The sequence below is a fragment of the Salvelinus alpinus genome, chromosome 2 (genome assembly GCF_045679555.1).
Source record: "Salvelinus alpinus chromosome 2, SLU_Salpinus.1, whole genome shotgun sequence".
Lineage (NCBI taxonomy): Eukaryota > Metazoa > Chordata > Actinopteri > Salmoniformes > Salmonidae > Salvelinus > Salvelinus alpinus.
In genome coordinates this window covers 28,293,371-28,314,219 of record NC_092087.1, presented here as the reverse complement: position 1 = coordinate 28,314,219, position 20,849 = coordinate 28,293,371, and the positions used below count along the sequence as shown (strand labels likewise).

Genomic DNA, 20,849 nt, shown 5'->3' with positions numbered 1-20,849 from the left:
GCTTGAAAGGGCTGGTAACTGTGACAGCATGGAATTCAAAGGAGGCGATAGACAGATGGGTCAGCGGAGAAAGAGAGAATGTCCACTTGGGAGAGATGAGGATCCCAGTGCCACCACCCCGCTGACCAGAACCTCTCGGGGTGTGCGAGAACACGTGGGCAGACGAGGAGAGAGCAGTAGGAGTAGCAGTGTTATCTGTGGTAATCCATGTTTCCGTCAGTGCCAAGAAGTCGAGGGACTGGAGGGAAGCATAGGCTGAGATGAACTCTGCGTTGTTGGCCGCAGATCGGCAGTTCCAGAGGCTGCCGGAGACCTGGAACTCCACGTGGGTCGTGCGCGCTGGGACCACCAGGTTAGAGTGGCGGCGGCCACGCGGTGTGAAGCGTTTGTATGGTCTGTGCAGAGAGGAGAGAAGAGGGATAGACAGACACATAGTTGACAGGCTACAGAAGAGGCTACGCTAATGCAAAGGAGATTGGAATGACAAGTGGACTACACGTCTCGAATGTTCAGAAAGTTAAGCTTACGTTGCAAAAAATCTTATTGACTAAAATGATACAGTGCTGCTGGCTGGTGGAGTAGGCTAGCTAGCAGTGGCTGCGTTGTTGACTTAGTTTGAAAGTGTAGCTGGCTAGGTAGCCTCGGTAACTGGCTAGGTAACCTTGACAATCACACTAAACTACACAATCCTCTCCTACAAAGCTTATAAAAATATTATACAAGGGGTGGGTCTAATTTTGGATTCTGATTGGTTAAAACTGCATTCCAGCCGGAGTCTATTACACAAGTTACCACCGGCTAAATATATGATGGTTAGATGAAATGCCTATTTACTCTGTTCCATCTGACTGCGCAATCCACTGTCTCATCAGCCCAGCCAGGCAAATAAATTATTAGAAAAGTAGAAGGCGTTTAGAGCATCTGCAGTCATTGATTACAATCTGAAATCAATTGTTGTGAAAATAAAGAACCCAGCTAGTTGACGTTTTCCTGTATGCTTGTTTTATTGAGTCAAACATCCAACCACACATCTTACAAAAGAAAAGAAAACCGTCAGGACATTGACACCATGGCACACTGTTTTACAGAAGATCATTCTGTTAGAGGTTCATTTTCACCCAACATATAAACATGCGCTTTTACAAAAATTAAATGCATACTGTTTACTAAAATGTGTAGAAGATAAAAACAATACTAATAAATTAGGCATCTAATAAATAGTATATATCATTCAATGGTCCATGTACAAAGCTGAAGTAAGATTGTGTTAATAGTTATCTCATACAATATTTCTTCAGACAGGAAATCAGACAAAATAAAGGCAGATGTGTAGATGCATAACTACCGAAACTAGTCATATTCCTATATAAGTAGTAACTAACATAACATATTTTATACATTTGGGTCCTTTACTATTTATTGTATTTACATTATAAGTATTGTGGCATTTTTAGAAAATTATTCTGTGCAGTGAAGGATTTCTACAACTGTTTTATGCATATATCCTGTGTTAATAAATGTGTTTATATAATGCCCAGATATAATTGTCAAACTATACACACAAAGTACACTGCATTTGATTTCAGTCCGTAAGTGCATCTTTTGCCCTCCATCACAAGGTTGGAGTTCAATCAGGCATATCTAAAGGACAGTCAAGTCTTGGTGCCTACATTGATCCTGCCATTTGATGACTTAGGGCGACTTACAGTCAATGAGTTTGCGGTGTCTAACTGACACATTGTTGGTGGAGAAGACAAAGAGTCCCATATAATTTCAAAGACACAAACTATACATTTGCATGGATTTGAACACACAAACTCAGCATGGAATGACTACAATGGATATTGCTTGTGGAGTTCTGTTCGGGTCAAGGTCCATTACTAAAACTATTTAGACCACTTTAAAAACGTATTCACTTTGAACTGGCCAGATTAGCTTATATTTGATTGTAAAACATATTCTGCCAACCTTATGACCTCAAATAACATAGATCTGTGAATGTAGAGATGTACTAGTTAAACAACAACAATGATATCAAGTAATCCAACAGTAGCTCTTCAGTCTCTTATCAGTAACATAAGGTTCCATATTTTGTAAAACATTTTGAGCAAAGCTCCAACTACTATTACGGAAGATTTTCAGTAACAAAACAACCAATATTGTGGATGATAAAGTGCTGCTAAAAAGAACACTTTCCTCAAAAACGTTTAATTAGAGAATGGAAAACTTCTTATAGTGGCACAGCAGTCAAAGACAGGAACCGCTTACATCAAGAGATGCTGTTGGCTATATCAGCTGACTATACAGGATTGTCAGCTATGCGTCACAAAACTAAGTTGAACAAGGAAGCAGCCCCTACAGTGCTGAACTATGCCAAAGGCATTGTGGAGTTACAATAATGAAAAGCACCCAAAAAGAAAATCACCACTTTTCAAGGAACATGAAGCATTAGTTTGGAGTTTGACCCCGAAGGGTCTAAAAGCACTTTCATGATGAAGCAGACCTTGATAAGGCTGGAAGCCACATTACATTTGGTTACTGTTTGAAAGGAAGCCCCCTTTTCTGTCAAAGGCACAAGATCAGAGAACAACTTACAGTCTTGTGAACTGCTAGAAGGCTCTACTGGGAGTGTATTCCTTGTATGATTTTGGACCAGGCGTTTTAACTCAAAGTTGTGAGGGACTTCAGTTCCGTTTTAGAGGTGGGGGGGTTGTAAGTCAAATTTGGGTATATTTTACATCTATCTTAGTCTGCAGTGAAACGGGCTGATGTTGCTTTTCAACTGAGTGTCAGAGTAGAAATGTCTCAAATAGTCCCATGATTTCATAGTGTAAAATTCATGCTCATGGGTATTGCTTGGGAATTAAAAATATAAAATGTATGCATACAGTAACTTATAACAGCTGGCTTATTTGTAACCGTGTCTTTTCACTAAGACATAAACATACAAAATTATCTTTAGGATTTTATTTATTTTTCCTTAAGAAATACATTTGTAAAAAATAATTAAAACCCTATCCAGACAGAGATTAAAAGTGAGTTGGTAAAAACATATTTACATGGCATGCAATTTCTTGAGGGTCTTCAATGAAAATAATTGAGACCTGCATAAGAGGCAGAAGCATGGATATCTAAACCGACAAAATGAGAAAGATAACAGACAAAGGAAGAAAAATAAAGTAAAAGTAACACAGGATTTTACTTTTTTTCTGATATAAAATTTGAAGTTAATTGAAAATACAACCTTTTCCTTCTATCTACCATGCCAACCCACCCCCTTACACCCAGGTTCCTGCCCCCACCACGTTTTTGTTGTGATGAGAAGAGAAGGAGCGCTTGAGACTTTGAGACAGAGGATCGGGCAGGAGGTGAGCGCCATCTGTTCTCTGTTTGGTGAACATACCTGAAATGTGATGGCAGCCAGTGTGTCAGTTTAGTAGTCAGTTTGCAAACAGTCAGTGAGTGGGCTACTCTGGTCCCCTCAGGTTGGGGTGATGAAGGAGGGTTCATAGCCAGGCCTCAGCAGGGTGTGTGGGACGAGAGGAGAGGGGAGGGACAGGTGCTCAGAGCTGAGAGTCAGCCCCCAGGCTGTTGAGCTCCTCCGGCGAGTGCTTCTCTCCCCCAGTGCCAGCCGACTGGCGGAACCCGGCCGAGATCTCGTCAAATGTCCGGCCCTTGGTCTCAGGCACCTTGAAGTAGGTGAAGATGAAGAAGCTGAGCAGCAGTATAGTGAAGATGACAAAGACATAAGGGCCACACAACTCCTGTAGGGCGAGACAGAGAAAAGAAGGAGAGAGAACATTGAAGATCATGTTCATTAAGCAATGGGCTCCAAACAAACACGTCTTCAAACTAACAGTTCACATACAGTATATCAAGATTAGGGTTGCAAAGGGTGGGGATATTACTGGAAACTTTCTAAGTTTACCAGTAAACTACTAGAATGTTGGTATCTTGCAAGGATTTTATGTAATCTATCACAAGACATCTAGCGGCCCTTTTGGGCACTTTAGATTTTTACAGGTATCTGTAATTATCCCTGGCCCTTGGTGCGACCTTATCATATGTAAAATATATATGAAATAATTAAATAAGATGATTTTAAAATAAACATTAGAATGACAAAGCTGTAAAACATGATCCTAAATTATCTTCAACTTCGTGAATACCATTGATGTTTAATATGAGGGTTTCAGCAAATATCCTTTATTAATTCACTTCTATTTATTTTACTAAGTCAACATTTATTCGTTGTCAGTGTTTTGGCATCATACTGGTGGCAGCTGTGAACAGAGTCAATGTTTGGAAGAGTTGCAGAGTTAATGGAAAATAATGGCAATGTTGATTAGATGCTTTTTCCTTAATTAGGTTATGTTCTCTTGAACCATATGGTTTATGTACTAGAAACTCATGGACAATATGGACACAGATATAACAAATTCATACTATATATGATTTTTTTTTTTAAAGTTATTAAAGTATAAATTACAAAATTTACGATAGATTGCAATCCATTTTCTGTTAATTACCAATATTAATGAAGATTCCAGTAACTTTCGTAAAATACCGGTAGCTTTGCAACCCTAATTGAGATGAGTATGTTGACAACATCTACCATGATGAGCATCAGTGACTAACAAGGCTGTGCTTAGTGCTTACCTCTACATACTGGAAGGCCATGCCCACTATGAAGTTGGCGGTCCAGTTAGAGAAGCCAGCCACAGCAAAGGCCGAGGGCCGGGGTCCTTGGGAGAACAGCTCAGCCACGATGAACCAGGGGATGGGACCCGGGCCAATCTCAAAGAATGCCACAAAGGCAAAGATGGCCACGATGCTCACGTAGGACATCCACGGCAGCTGTTCCTGATGGAGGACAAACAGACAGCAGGGGGTTAAACTACTGGTATTCATTCAACATATTATATTTACAAGGACGTGTATCAATAAACCAAGTGTTTTTCCTCATTCATTCCGTATGAGAGCTGCTAGCCTTATGTGAAGTGTGCTGTAGTTAGTCTACGTACCAGCAGAGCCAGAGCGACGGTCATCAGAACGGCAGCGCCTGCCATTCCTATCAGCCCCAGCAAGTGGAGAGATCTACGTCCGGCGCGCTCCACCACAAACAACTGAGAGGAGAGAGGGTTGAGTTACACTGTCCAACCCCTAATGTGGTACATCATGCGCACCATAAATGACACATGCACATCTGCCACAGTTACTCACCGACACCACAGTGAAGGCTGTGTTGACCACACCGGCACCAATTGTAGCATAAACAGGCTGAGCAACTCCGGCCTTCTCAAAGATACGGGTAGAGTAGTAGAAAACCTGCAGGACACCAACAGCACAGTTTAGAGTTGCAAAATAAGTAGTATACTGTATGTCAGGGATCATCAACTAGATTCAGCCGAGGGCCATTTTTTCTTGAGCAGATGGTTGGTGGGCTGGAACAAAATGACAAATTATTTGTAGACTACAAATTTACTGCAAGAAGCCCAAACCGATATAATATTTGACAAAAACATAATCACTTCAAACCAGTTGTATACGATCACGTGTCTCTCTATTATGCGTGGGAATACTTGGGAACAAACTTGGAGCTGATTTCCTGGTGTTATTATAGTCTTCTATGTTGAACAATAACAAATAAAAAGACTTGGGAGCTAAATAAAACCACCAAATCAGGGGAACCCTGCTTTATGTGTTTGGGGTGAGAAGTGTGTATGAGAGGTGACTCACTGCGTTGATGCCAGACAGCTGCTGGGAGAGCTGAAGCATGATAGCTATGAAGATGGGCTGGCGGTAGAGTGGCGAACGGAACAGCTCAAGGATGGTCACCTTCTTCTCCCTCATCATCTGCCTGGCCTCCTCCTTCATCTCCTGCATGTCTGCACTCACGTCTGTGGTCCCACGCAGCTTCTTCAGGACTGACAGAGACAGAGCAAGAATGGAGGTTACATTACAGTCTGCTAGGGCTGTGTCACTCCATACCAGATCAATTCAGGCAATTCGAGGGATGAATTTAAATTAAACACATTTATTGAAACATGGCCCTTATTTTAGATAATTTTCAACTCATTCAAACTAACAGAACTGACATTGGCTGAACTGATGACATTAAGTGTATGAATGTGTGTTTGTGTATAAATGTACTCAACTCACCAGTCTTGGCCTTGTTCTCCTCATTACGGTTGATGAGGAGGAAGCGGGGGCTCTCGGGGCAGAAGGGCAGCAGTGCACACTGCACTAGGGCTGGGATGAAAGTGAAGCCCAGCAGGAAGGGCCACAGAGATGCGTTCCCCATTAAGGCCTCCATGCCAAACACCTGAACCACAACACATAGTTAGACCACCATCAGATTATCATGTAGCACAGCTCTCAAAGAGATTCCTTTGGAAAAGCATACAAATCATTCATTATTCTCCATACGATATCCCTGTGCCCATTGGAACTGACCTGTGCCATCAGGATGCCTGTGACGATGCCTAGCTGGTGGAGGGTGCCCAGGGCTCCTCGGAGGGCAGTGGGGGCCACCTCACCCACGTACATCGGCACAAAGCCAGTGGAAAGGCCGGAGTAGAGGCCCACCACGAAGCGCCCGATGATCAGCATCTCCCACGAGCCACCCATCTTAGAGAAGCCCATGAGAGCAGCGGAGACAAAGGCCAGCACGTTGGCCATGAGCATGGAGTTCCTCCTGTAGACACCACAGAAATAGTCATGTCAATTACAGTCCACTTACAGACATTTACATATCACACATGTAATATCATCTCACATAACACAGTTGTAAATAAACATTGTGAAGTGTCGTATTTACCTGCCAAAGCGGTTAACGAACAAGCCCACGGAGAAAGAGCCGAAGATGCCGCCGACAGAGAAGATGGCGACGGAGACGGACCACAGGGTGGTGAGGGAGGTCTTGGTGATGGGCTCCTGGTACCGGTCGAACCATGTTTCGTTGAGGAACCTCTCAATAACCTAGCAGAGCGGGAGAGAAAACAACACCAGCTCACAACACTGCCATAGACAGAAATCACAGTCAATGTACCATAGACATACAGTAATGTAAGAGACAGTAAAAAAAGGTGTTTCCTTGTCCTCATTGCCATTGGCCAGGTGGCTGCTGTTTTGATGTATGGCCAGTAGATGGAGGTAGAGGATTGTATTTCAGGTTTTCCAGCAACAAGGACGTTTGTGGGTGAGCGAGGTCTCAGGTTTCAGCCCCTTCCCCCACAGTGACTCAGTGTTGATAAACATACATATATGTATGATCAGCTTGTGATGGAAGTTAAGTGGTACAGGCTGGGAGGAACGTCCCCTCCCCCCATGTCTCTGCCAGTGGCACACTGACAACTGTCATATGTCGAGGACTCCCTCTACCTCTATCTAGCACTTCTAGTACTCGGCACTGAGCCCTGCCCCCTCCTGTGCTCCTCTCCCAAATATCACTGCTGGCTCCTGTCATGTGCTTTACTGATAGATTATACAATATACCCTTTACCAATACTTATATAATGCTGAGTGATTGATATAGAACTATTAATGTATTTTATAGGTCAGGAGAGGTAAGCTGGGTATGCTGTTCAAGATATGGTATAGCCCAACACTGTCAATATAGTTCCATAAAATAAACATTCTTACAGATAGAGAATGGCAAGTCTACCTTTCATTTCATATTCTTGATTTCTCTGAATAGGCTTGTGTCTGACTCAAGACCTAGCACGCACCTGGCCACAATGAAAAAAACTGTCCATTCATGACCGGTGACGCTGTACTGATTAAAGCATTACTGTCTCTGTGGACTCCTGGCCTGGCAATGCGGAGGCATTCAGGTCCGTCTGTCTGTGCTACAAGGGGCCCAATTTGGAGCCGGCAGGCAGGGTGGAGAAGCAGACCAGGGCACTTGAGAGACATCTAATCTAATCAGTGCTACACTCTTTAGAGCGGAAGGGCTGCATCACGGAGTGTACAAAACATTAGGAACACCTGCTCTTTCCATGACATAGACTGAACAGGTGAATCCAAGTGAAAGCTATGATCCCTTATTCAGTCAGTCTAGATCAATGGTCAACAACCTTTTCTGAGTCAAGATCACTTTCGCAGTCAAAAAGCAAGCTGAGATCTACCGCTCAGATTTTGTTTTTTACATTAACCCACACAAACAGTTTTGTAGGAATGAGGTTTGGGAAGTAGGCCTAACATATTATCACAGCATATTGGCTATATCATTGTCCTGCCAATATTGTTAATCAGACCATATCATATTTCAAAACTCGAGCTTTGATAACAAAATAGATCAGTTGGTTTAGCACTTGTGAGGCACTGTGGAGCATGAATTGAAATAATTTGCTTTTATATTTTACTGGACTGATGGTACCTGCATCTGATGGTTAACGAGGTCAAATCACGACGTCAGGGATCTTCAGGTCAAAAAGTCAGAGCTCTAGAAAGATGTTCGAGTTTCCGACTGACTTGGAATTCCGAGTTGGATGACGACTCAAAACTATTTTTCCCAACCGCCTCTCATGGTCCCTGCTCTCTCATTCCTTTCCTCTGTTGAGACTGACCAGAGAGAGGGGACACCGTCTTCCATCTGATCGCGAAACTCGACTTGCACCGCATCTGCCTCATGCACAAATTCATGTTGTTCCTATGACCAGAGAAAGTTAAATATTTATTAAAATTAAAATCGACACGACGAGCTGCTAATAATAATAAAACGCAGGGCTATCGATACTTGGCTACTCATTCATTGCAGCTGCAGCCCGAGCGGAAGTACGGAGAAGCGCGTTTTGTAATAGTGTAGAATAGTGACATCAGCTGTCAGAGCAGCTTACCAATCATTGCACCTGTACACAGCCCATCTATAAATAGCCCACCCAACTACCTCATCCCCATATTGTTTTGTTTTTTTGCTCCTTTGCACCCCAGTATCTCTACTTGCACATCATCTTCTGCACATCTATCATTCCAGTGTTAATGCTAAATTGTAATTATTTCACGGTGTTCCTAATGTTTTATACACTCAGTAATTAATCACGATGTTATCACATTTATCATGGATATCAAGTAAAATAAAAGTTTATTGGTCATGTGCACAGGATACAGGGTGTAAACGGTACAGTGAAATGTTCTGGATGTGTCTCTATGTTCAGCAATACTACCGTTTCTGTGAACACTTCCCTGCACTCTGTATGTTGCTTCTAAACAGCTGTGGCATTGTGTGGTATTACTGAGCATGTGTCAGTGTGCTTATGTGTGTGTATATACGTAACTGGGACCTCAGCTGAGACTGGGGAGGGGAAGGGAGGGCAGGTTTACACTGGCCCAGTGTCTGAATGACAGCAAACCTCTACATATCCACCCCCTTCTCACCACTGCCCCCCTTGACAACTCTTACAGGAGGGCACCCCACCTCTACACCTCAGCTAGGCTTATACTTAGAACTAGATCATCTGGTGCTACAATCACATTTTAATTATTCACCGCTGGGGGGTTTAACCAATCAGAATGTCTACCGGTCTGTAATAAACAGGTATCAAAGTATTATTTTCTTCCCTATTGTGTACAGATGTAGGATCCTAATTTGATCACTGTTTTGTTGCTGAGAATTTTCCTGAACATCAGGAATTGCACACTTGTAGTGTATTTGAGTTTTAAAAAGGCTTCTAAAGTTTGTCTTTGTCACCTTGAAATTTCAGACTTGATTTGCCCTACCAAAAAATATATAAATTCCTACAAAAATGTCCATTATAATCCACATAATAATTCACATTTCCTGTTACTGTAAGATTATTTTTCTGCTGTAGCAAACTGGCTCAAATGAAGATCCTACATCTGTAGCCTACTATTCTATTCACAAACATCAATTGATGTTGGCTCCCAAACATCAATTGAAGCGCTTGGTAGGTATGACAGGTAGGTACTGACAGACAAATTGTGTGATGGAGCAATAAGTAGTCTCCTGAGAAAGGAAGATCAGGACAGGAGACAGCTGGGACTGTAGATCACACAGAGCCCCTCATATATCAAAAGTAATGGAGAAGGCAGGATCCCATATATTCAGGCAACAAAGCACCTGGAACTATGAGCCGAGCTGCCACAAGGCTTGTTCAGACAAAGACCAATACTGTGTGGATTAGCCCTTTCACCTAAATAACAAATAACACTGAAGCATGCATGAGAGCACCAGCTGTACCGGAAGACTGTGTGATCACGCTCTCCGCAGCCGATGTAAGATCTTTAGACAGGTCAACATTCACAAGGCCGCAGATGGATTACCAGGACGTGTACTGCGAGCATGCGCTGACCAACTAGCAAGTGTCTTCACTGACATTTTCAACCTCTCCCTGTCCGGGTCTGTAATACCAACATGTTTTAAGCAGACCACCATAGTGCCTGTGCCCAAGAACACTAGGGTAACCTGCCTAAAGGACTACCGACCCGTAGCATTCACGTCTGTAGCCAGGAAGTGCTTTGAAAGGCTGGTCATGGCTCACATCAACACCATTATCCCAGAAACCCTAGACCCACTCCAATTTGCATACCGCCCATACAGATCCACAGATGATGGAATTTCTTCTGCACTCCACACTGCCCTTTTCCAACACAGGGGCCCCTCAGGGGTGCAGGTTCAGCCCCCTCCTGTACCTCCTGTTCACTCATGACTGCACGGCCAAGCACGACTCCAACATCATCTTTAATTTGCAGATGACACAACAGTGGTAGGCCTGATCACCGACAACAACGAGACAGCCTATAGGGAGGAGGTCAGAGACCTGGCCGTGTGGTGCCAGGACAACAACCTCTCCCTCAGCGTGATCAAGACAAAGGAGATGATTGTGGACTACAGGGAAAAGAGGACCGAGCACGCCCCCATCTCATCGACGGGGCTGCAGTGGAGCAGGTTGAGAGCTTCAAGTTCCTTGGTGTCCACATCACCAACAAACTAACATGGTCCAAGCACACCATGACAGTCGTGAAGCGGGCACAACAAAATCTAATCTCCCTCAGGAGACTAAAAAGATTTGGCATGGGTCCTCAGATCCTCAAAAGGTTCTACAGCTGCACCATCGAGAGCATCCTGACTGGTTGCATCACTGCCTGGTATGGCAACTGCTCGGCCTCCGACCGCAAGGCACTACAGAGGGTAGTGAAAACGACCCAGTACATGACTAAGGCCAAGCTTCCTATCATCCAGGACCTCTATACCAGGCGGTGTCAGAGGAAGGCCCTAAAAATTGGCCAAGACTCCAGCTACCCTAGTCATAGACTGTTCTCTTTGCTACCACATGGCAAGCGGTACCGGAGCGCCAAGTCTAGGTCCAAGAGGCTTCTAAACAGCTTCTTCCCCAAGCCGTAAGACTCCTGAACATCTAGTCAAATGGCTACCCAGACTACTCGCATTGACCTCCCCCCTCCCCTCTCCACACCACTGCCACTATCTGTTGTCATCTACGCATAGTCACTTTAATTAACTCTACCTACATGTACATACTACCCCTCAACTAACCGGTGCCCCCGCACATTGACTCTGTACCGGCACCCACCTGTAGATATTGCTATTTTTTACTGCTGATCTTTAATTACTTGTTATTCTTATCTGTATTTTTTGAAACTGCACTGTTGGTTAGGGTCTCGTAAGTAAGCATTTCACTGTAAGGTTGTATTCGGCGCATGTGACTAATCAAATTTTATTTTATTTGAAACTGAAAGATTGTTATGACCCACAAGACCTAATATCCACTGGATATTGTGAGCTGTCAGTAAACAAAACCATTTTGTAGATTTAGCAGCTACAGTACAAAACTGTTCAAGGGATCCATTTTCACGAGAAATGTGAAGGAGTAGGGTCAAATAAACACATTTCGTTTAAGTAAATGGAAAATAACTTAATTACATTTTTGGAGACACGTCTCACTGAGAGCTCCTAAATGATGTTACCTTTAGCGGAGTGAGTAGCACTCTCCTGGCTGTCTCCTCACTTACAATCTGAGCCCCTTCGGGGCATGAAAACAGTCCTTTACACATCACAGAGGCCCTTTAATGGAGAGTGCCTTGGACGAGATACTTGAGATATTATTAGTCCCCTTCTTTTCACGTGTTGCAGGGAACATCTTGACTGGCCAAGGCAGACACAGGGGCAGTCTCGTCTGGGAAAAGGTGTTGGGTAAGATTCGAACACGGTGTCACTTGGATAAATATAGACAAGCCTTCCCCATCCAATTCCGATCAGACACATCAGCCCCACCTCCCCACCCAATCTCGTTCCCGTGGACTCACCTTCTGAGGGGCGTTGATGACACCCGTGTTGTAACCAAACTGCAGCGAGCCAATCACTGCTGTTCCCACCGTCAGCATCAACTGGAAGGTCACTTGCTGCATAGAGACAGGAGAGAAAGTCTGTTAAAAATCCCCTCTCTCCAAATCTCTGTACTGTATCAGAGCATGAAAAGAGCAGCTTGGAGGTACTTGGAGTTGATATACTTATTGTCTTATGAATACAAATCTGTAGGCTAAGCTATCCTGTTGTTTTATTTTATTTTTATTTCACCTTTATTTAACCAGGTAGGCTAGTTGAGAACAAGTTCTCATTTGCAACTGAGACCTGGCCAAGATAAAGCATAGCAATTCGACACATACAACAACACAGAGTTACACATGGAATAAACAAAACATACAGTCAATAATACAGTAGAAAATAAGTCTATATACAATGTGAGCAAATGAGGTGACATACGGGAGGTAAAGGCCAAAAAAGGCCATGGTGGCGAAGTAAATACAATATAGCAAGTAAAACACTGGAATGGTAGATTTGCAGTGGAAGAATGTGCAAAGTAGAAATATAAATAATGGGGTGCAAAGGAGCTAAATAAATAAATAAATACAGTAGGGGAAGAGGTAGTTGTTTGGGCTAAATTATAGATAGGCTATGTACAGGTGCAGTAATCTGTGAGCTGCTCTGACAGCTGGTGCTTAAAGCTAGTGAGGGAGATAAGTGTTTCCAGCTTCAGAGATTTTTGCAGTTCGTACCAGTCATTGGCAGCAGAAAGAAGGAAGGAAAGACGACCAAAGGAGGAATTGGCTTTGGGGGTGACCAGTGAGATATACCTGCTGGAGCACGTGCTACGAGTGGGTGCTGCTATGGTGACCAGTGAGCTGAGATAAGGCGGGGCTTAACCTAGCAGAGACTTATAGATGACCTGGAGCCAGTGGGTTTGGCGACGAATATGAAGCGAGGGCCAACCAACGAGAGCGTACAGGTTGCAATGGTGGGTAGTGTATGGGGCTTTGGTGACAAAACGGATGGCACTGTGATAGACTGTATCCAGTTTGTTGAGTAGAGTGTTGGAGGCTATTTTATAGATGACATCACCGAAGTCGAGGATCGGTAGGATGGTCAGTTTTACAAGGTTATGTTTGGCAGCATGAGTGAAGGATGCTATGTTGCGATATAGGAAGCCGATTCTAGATTTAATTTTGGATTGGAGATGCTTAATGTGAGTCTGGAAGGAGAGTTTACAGTCTAACCAGACACCTAGGTATTTGATGTTGTCCACGTATTCTAAGTCAGAGCCGTCCAGAGTAGTGATGCTGGACGGGCGAGCAGGTGCGGGCAGTGATCGGTTGAATAGCATGCATTTAGTTTTACTTGCGTTTAAGAGCAGTTGGAGGCCACGGAAGGAGAGTTGTATGGCATTGAAACTCATCTGGAGGTTAGTTAACACAGTGTCCAAAGAGGGGCCAGAAGTATACAGAATGGTGTCGTCTGCGTAGAGGTGTATCAGAGAATCACCAGGTTAAACCTGACTTGCCAGGTTAAATAAAATAGTGAGCATACATGTTCATACTTTTTTCATACTGGTCCCTCGTGGGAATCAAACCCACAACACTGCAAGAGCCATGCTCTACTGTAGCAACTGAGTTACACAGGACTATCTGACATGGGATTATCTGACGGGGAAATGTTATTTATTTAAGGATTCTCTTAAAAAAAAAGGCTGCTTTAAAGGGCAGTGCTCAAGAACAAGTGCTCAAGGCTATTCTAAACAAAAGGGAAGGCATTCCAATTTTGTTAATTCTGAGATTCTTCAAGAGGGTGGGAGCTACAAAGTGGGCTGTGTTTGGAAACACTAACTACACAGCAAGCTTAGTATAGCTCAGTAATAGAGACCTAAACAAGGCCAGGTCTGAAAGTGAGGTGGGGTAAGTGTAAGTCTGAAAAAGTAGCAGCTTAACCAATAATGTTCCACACAAGCAATGAGTCGCAGGGGTTCAACAACTCCATGGCTGGGTTGTTATAACCAGCCCTAGCACAGGATGTAAACACACACCATCAGGGTAGATCTTGTGTTGTATGGTTTGCTATCAGAAAACATTCCAGTGTATTCTTTCTGAAAGGAGATGGTCACGTATCATTCACCTTGGAAACGATGAAGTCACGCCCTCCAGCTCTGAGATGGTTATCACAGCCTTAAAGACTACACTGGCCCTTTAAACAAACGCCATTGTTATAAAACAGCTGCTGCCACCAGCAATGTTTACATTCCTCCCAAAGATAAACTTCCATGCAAATCAATCTCCTCCTTCTCAGGAGTGAGTCTGTGAATTTTAGCCCAGTCACAGTGAGTGGGCTGTAGTATTGGTGACGGTTGCTTTAGGCCTAGTTAGCCTTTAGGCCTAGTCCAAATACATGATTATAGTGAATTTTTACGTTTCAGACCTGCCTCATCTAGCTAAATGCATCAACAGTAAAATATCTTTATATTGATGTATGAGATAGTCTGGGCTTGAGCAAACATCTGAAGTGATCATAAGGCCTGTCCCTTGAGCAACAGTTTACTCAACACAGTCCATGGGTTATATTGGAGGTCGTTAGGTCAATTTAAATCTACTTTATGCGATCAATAAGCAGTCCAACAAGGAAACATGGTATACTGCCCTGACGAATGACGATGGTGAACAGGGATGGGCCAGAGTTGTATAACAGAGGTATGTGGAATTGTGAGAGTCAATTCCAAGTAGGTACAACGTAACACAGAACCCTTTTTCACATCTTATCAGCACTTTGTCAGGTGTCCAAAGCCTTAAAACTGACCTCACTGGTTTTGGGAGGATGTCTGGTGAAGCATAATTACTTCCTGCTGTGAAATGTTTACAGCCACATCTTCCCTGTAAGTGACACCTATCGTATAATGCATTAGTCATCCAGTTCCAGTGTATTGTATAACCTTTCTCTGGTCCCCCTCTTCAAACACCTCAGCCTCTGCTAAAACTACTGCTGGGAAACACTGTATCATATTGATTAGCAAGGCCATGCTACAGTGACAGTCTGTAAGTGACAACAGTACATACAGATATAATGTGAATCACCCTCAGGTGCTGTAAGGTTAAGGGCCTTCTCTAATCTAAACATCTGAGGTTTACAATAGGCCTAGTTCTGTCCAGAAAGCAGAAGTCATGGCTGGCTGTGCCACAGCTTCCATTTCCCCACATCCTAACCTCGCCTCTGGCTCTCAGTGATGGCTATGCCGCCAGCCTCACGTCCCTGCAAACGTCACCTCCTTGACAGCCTCGGGTTTCACAGGGGAACCTAATATCACTCCCTCACCCTCCTCCCTAACCTGACTCACAGCACAGGACAGCACAGAGCCCCTCCTGTGTATCCTGACTGCCTCCCTTAGTCATTCACTGAGTGAAGAGTTCACAGGAACAAGTCTATGGTCCATAACATGGTCTAAAACAAAGAGGTCAATGGATCGACTGGGTGGTAGGCATGCAGTTGAAAATTAGGGGGATGGCAAAAACTGGCACATTTACAGTAATGTGGATGAATTAATATGCACTGTACCTGTAAAATGAAACGTAATAAAGTAAAGACTGTCAGATACAAACAAACGTTTCCATACATGTGTATTTCTGATCCATCTAATTTCCCACTGATATCTGGTGCAAGTGTTTGTTCAAACCTGACACAATCTCAGATACAGTATAGCTCTATGGAGAACAAGCGAATGAGCCTGTACAGTACACTACAGCTTTACAGATTTAACCAAACTCTCCTTCACATGAATAGCGATTAGCAGAGGTCAGTACAGTGTGCACAATGCCTTCCACTTTTTTGAGGAAATGAATTAGGCCCTACGTTTGTGCCTGTTTCAATTACAGCATTCACAGATCTCTTAATCCCATCTTTTATATAAAAAAGTATTTAGGCCTCATTAGAACACACTGACACTTATATTGAAAGGGCATACTGAAGGGGCAGTCATGCAGAGGGAAATAAAGTGAGTGGAGGAAGCCAGTGGATTGAGTGGAATTAAGTCTTTAGAAGGAAGGAACTGAATGCCGGCTTTGGGTTTAATCAAAAGCCAGAACTGTTCACTCAGTTAAAAATCGAATTGCTTCTTAGAGTTATTCCACTCACCACAGACCAGGTCAACTGTACGCTTGCCCCAATTACCTTGTTTCTTACCCAAGAAAAAAAGAGGCTTCCGCTGAACTAAAACAAAGCATATTGTTCAGTAGAGCTTTAAAGGGACTCACAACTTGTGCCCAAACTGCCCATAAATCGGAAGGCTTCGTGTCGAAGGGAAATGCTTGTTATCCAGTCTATAATAGGAACAAAGAGGTTAGACAGTATTTTGTTTTGGAGAGAGGTTGGGAGAAGTTAAACACCCCCGGGGTGAGCAGTCAGGCAGGGGAGGTGTCTATCTGAACAGGTGTATCAAAGTGAGGCTAAGAGGGCAATGTCTCAGCAATGGTCCCGTGTGGTTCAGTTGGTAGCCCATGGTGCTTGCAACGGCAGTGTTGTGGGTTCAATTCCCACAGGGGACCATTATGAAAATGGACGCACTCACTACTGTAAGTCACTCTGGGTGAGACTAAAAAGTCAAATTAGAGCTGGCATAATTACTGTGTAGCTGACGGTTATGGATGAAGACTGTCATGAAAATAAAATAACTGTTTTAAAAAAACTGACTGAAGACAGGACAGCCGGGCATTCGTGCGGTTGAGTCCGTTTCTGCGATAACATGGACTCTTACCGATGTGATTCAACTTTGTTGCCCCTTACTGAAACAAGCAAGGTGTTGTAGCAATCAGTGAAAAGAATGGGCTTGGAACCTCTTACCCTGGCAATTTGACTGGTACACTCACAATGGATGCCTGGTATTGTGTTGCAATAATTTCCATGGTATGTAGTATGTAAATTCAAATGATGTTAACTGATGCAATGGAATGCATTTTTTGTAATGTCAGGTGAGTTGAATCAACAAATCACAGCACATATTGATGTGTACACTTCCTGCTTTTGCTCTAGGTTGAAGATGACAAAGGTGAAAACAATGGGATTCTAATATCCAATAACTCTTTGCAACAATGGGACCAGCTATGCTAGTTAGCAACGGTGCTGGTCCCAGATTTGTGACAACATTGTCTTAACCGGTATATTTTCGACCTAGCTTTTACTTTTTGCTTTTACTTCCTGCTTTGCTACCATGGTTACACTCACAATGGCCACCAGTCCACTCATTATGCCATCATTGATTTGAATGAGGATGCCTGTTCTTCTATTCAAATTTTTTTTTATGGCAGCACATGCAGTCAGGAGTGGAGGAAAGGAGAACATGTGCTATTCGAATGGTTATTACGGAGACCAAGGTCATTTGGTTGGCCAATTACAGTCATCCAAAATTCCATGAATGTCACAGCCATATGTAAAATGCAATACAATGATTTCCTTGGAAAGCTCTCGACTGGCAATGAGGACATTTATTCTAGAGCCAAAACGTAGCCTGCTTTACCTTGCAGACATACAGTATGAACCAGAATATCATTGACAAATGCTTATTACAATGTTATGCACACAGGACTGAACCATGGCTGGGGACAGCTCATTGGCATTTTGGCTTTTGACATATAGCCCGATTTCCACCACACCCTGTGTCAGCAACCCCTGGTTCTACCCACACGCTGACTGCCCCCTCCCTGTCCAGCTGTGCTGCACACACTCAGGGATCATAAGCACAAGCCAGAGTGCGATACCCAACCACGAGATGCTGATTATAAAACAGTAGACATGCTCAGAGTGGTGTTAGCCTGGACGCACGCTCAAAGCTCAAGCTGTCTGACAAAAGCAAAACACTGGCCTAATGGGAATGGCTGGAAAGGGGTCGTTTTAATTGTGTTCAAACGTCTATGCCTAACCATAAAAGGGGTTACAGACAAATAACAATAAACATGTTTACCATTTCAACCAGAAGTAAACTCTAAGCGAGGGCTGGGAGAAGTGACTTTAAAGTTGTCAGGGGGGTAGCTAACCACACAGCATCAGCAGTCAGTGGTAAATCAGCCATAACAGAGACCAGATGAGTCACGTCTCACTCTCTTCCTTTTACTATTGTAAAACAACAATAAGCAAATGTTACATCAAATGCAAAGTGAAAATGAACAAAAATGAAGTGAAGACCTCATATGCTGTGATAAAACAGATAATCTCAATCTAGACTTTAATGTGCTGCCTTCCTGTGAGTAATGCCATCATGCTCTTCGTTGAGCTAATTTTAATTCACTACTTTATAAATTGATTTCTACACCAGATACAGTCATGAGGCCAACAGAGGGGACAGGGTTTACAATTGGCCAGGACGCAGGTAGTTTGTAATGTATGAAGGGGGATTATGAATAGCCAATTAGAGGCCATGGACGAGGTAGGCCTACCCCACGACCTGATTTAATGCTATCGCGCGTACTGCATTGCCCCAGCAGCCGCATATCCGACTGCGTCCAAAGATGATGGTGAGCAGCACAGCACACACGTTTTACGTTTCAATTGAATAAAACAATTACATGATGGGCTAGCTAGTGTAACTTCTTGAAAAAAATACTTAGTATTCGGAACCCATTGACATTAACACAGCTAGGCAGCTTGAGAGTCTCAAGCTAACCTAACCAGTTTTCAATATTACTGGGAAGCTAACTAGCTACCCCCTCTCTCTCTCTCTCTCTCTCTCTCTCTCTCTGAGAGACACAGACACATACACAGTTTTGTATATTGGTTTCTACGAAAACTGCCAACTAGTCGTTAGCCTCACTCATACAATTAGCCTACCTTGCTGCCTGAATCCATTGCCGCAGTATGGCTTGTCGATATTATTGCTGGCAATCTTGAAATGTCAAGACTATAGTTTGGGTAACTTCCGCGGGTATTTTTTTTTACTCAGACGAGGTGTCTCATTTTTAAGATGATAATGATACAATATGTCATAAACAATAGTATCTTCTTTGTTCTTCTTTATTTTCAGCGTAATTATTTGTTTCCAAATTGTCCTCAGTTCATCGTGTTTATTCCCCTAGTGTAATTTCTGTCATGAGCTCAAAACTTCAGATTCATCATGCCCCAAAGTTTTCTTGGGTTGTTGAAGTAGTTCGTTCTTCGAGTACAGACTGTCTACTCTTTGGGGAAATAAACCGGTGAATATATTTCCAACAGCCCGTCTAGAGTGATTGGCTGACGCAAGAGTTTAGTTCGGCCTCAATGTGAGTTTAGTTCAGCCTCAATTTGTAAGGAGGAGGCCCGTTTCTATCCCTGAGCTTCTATTGGTTTAAACTTGCACCCCTATGACGACGTTAAGACATATAACTCTGAAAAGTGTCACTTCGTTTTGTTGAAGTACTAGGTCGGATAGTTATGTGTGAAGCACATCGTCCTCGATGTATTTAATTGAAATGATACATTTTGATTACAATTTGGTGGAGGCGTGAGCAAAGTATTATATTGTAATAACATAGTTATATAACCTACTGATCAGACGCTTGCAGCAGGGGGCGCACATTTACTCACCATTGCTGATAGTTTGAGGTCATGGCAGGAAATGACACTGACAGAACTGACATGCACCACCTTTTCATCCCACTTGCAACCCCCAAGTAGGCTATAAGTAAGCAATAATGTGACCTTGCCTACCAAGGGTAGAATTTCTATACTTCATAGGTCTTCTTGCTCCTAGTACTTATCCCAACAATACTAAAAGAGAAGAGGTAGTAGTAGCCTAGTAATACATTTGAATGATCCATGACAACACTCATTTTTAGGCACACAAAAAAACATCTAGTCTAGAGGTCGACCGATTAATCGGCATGGACGATTAATTAGGGCTGATTTCAAGTTTTCATAACAATCAGTAATCGGCCTTTTTTATTTCAGACTAAATCGATTTTATTTATGTATTATATGAAGTTAAAATAAATGTGTTCATTGTTCATTCAGTATTGTTGTAATTGTCATTATTACAAATATATGTAAAAATCGGCCAATTAATCGGTATCCGCTTTTTGAAAAATCATAATCGGTCGACCTCTAATCCAGTCAGTCATCCTTTGTTTCTCAGCACCTCACTGTATCCATGCGTGTTCAGTCCTTCATAAACAATGTTTCAAACATCCAACATCTGTGATCTTTGACCAAAGCTGGTAATGTGACATTGGTACCCTCCATTCAAAACCATAAATTGTGATGGAGATGTTTGTTATTAAAGGTGTGTAAAAACAAATATTTTCATGAGGATAAATGAAACTGCGTAATACCTTTTGTTTGAGATGGCGGGGAAGGGTCCGGTCAGAGTGCATGCAAAAAATTAGGAAAATAATCATTAGTACAGAAAGGAAAATGTGTGTGTTTATACAGTGCAAATGAAAGAGTCGGGAACAGGAGAAAAAATATATAAAAATGGAAGAAATTTGTTCCCTTTTTATATAATCTATTCCCTTTGAAACCATGGGAAAACAATAACAGGCAAATACTGAGACAAAGGCCGGTGAGTGTGCCATATGGACTGACCTGGCCT

The 20,849-nt window shown here is 42.9% G+C and overlaps 1 protein-coding gene across 1 annotated transcript; it reads right to left on the bottom strand.

Moving 5' to 3' along the window:
- Positions 1 to 979: 979 nt before the first annotated feature.
- Positions 980 to 19,455, bottom strand: LOC139557878 (solute carrier family 2, facilitated glucose transporter member 1-like). Its single transcript, XM_071373167.1, has 10 exons — positions 19,115 to 19,455; positions 12,286 to 12,381; positions 6,821 to 6,981; positions 6,457 to 6,697; positions 6,163 to 6,325; positions 5,740 to 5,927; positions 5,224 to 5,328; positions 5,025 to 5,126; positions 4,660 to 4,863; positions 980 to 3,764 (listed from the first exon to the last, which is right to left on the bottom strand). The coding sequence occupies exons 1-10, from the start codon at positions 19,130 to 19,132 to the stop codon at positions 3,564 to 3,566; spliced, it is 1,479 nt and encodes a 492-aa protein (XP_071229268.1). The 5' UTR covers positions 19,133 to 19,455; the 3' UTR covers positions 980 to 3,563.
- Between the last annotated feature and the right edge of the window lie 1,394 nt (positions 19,456 to 20,849).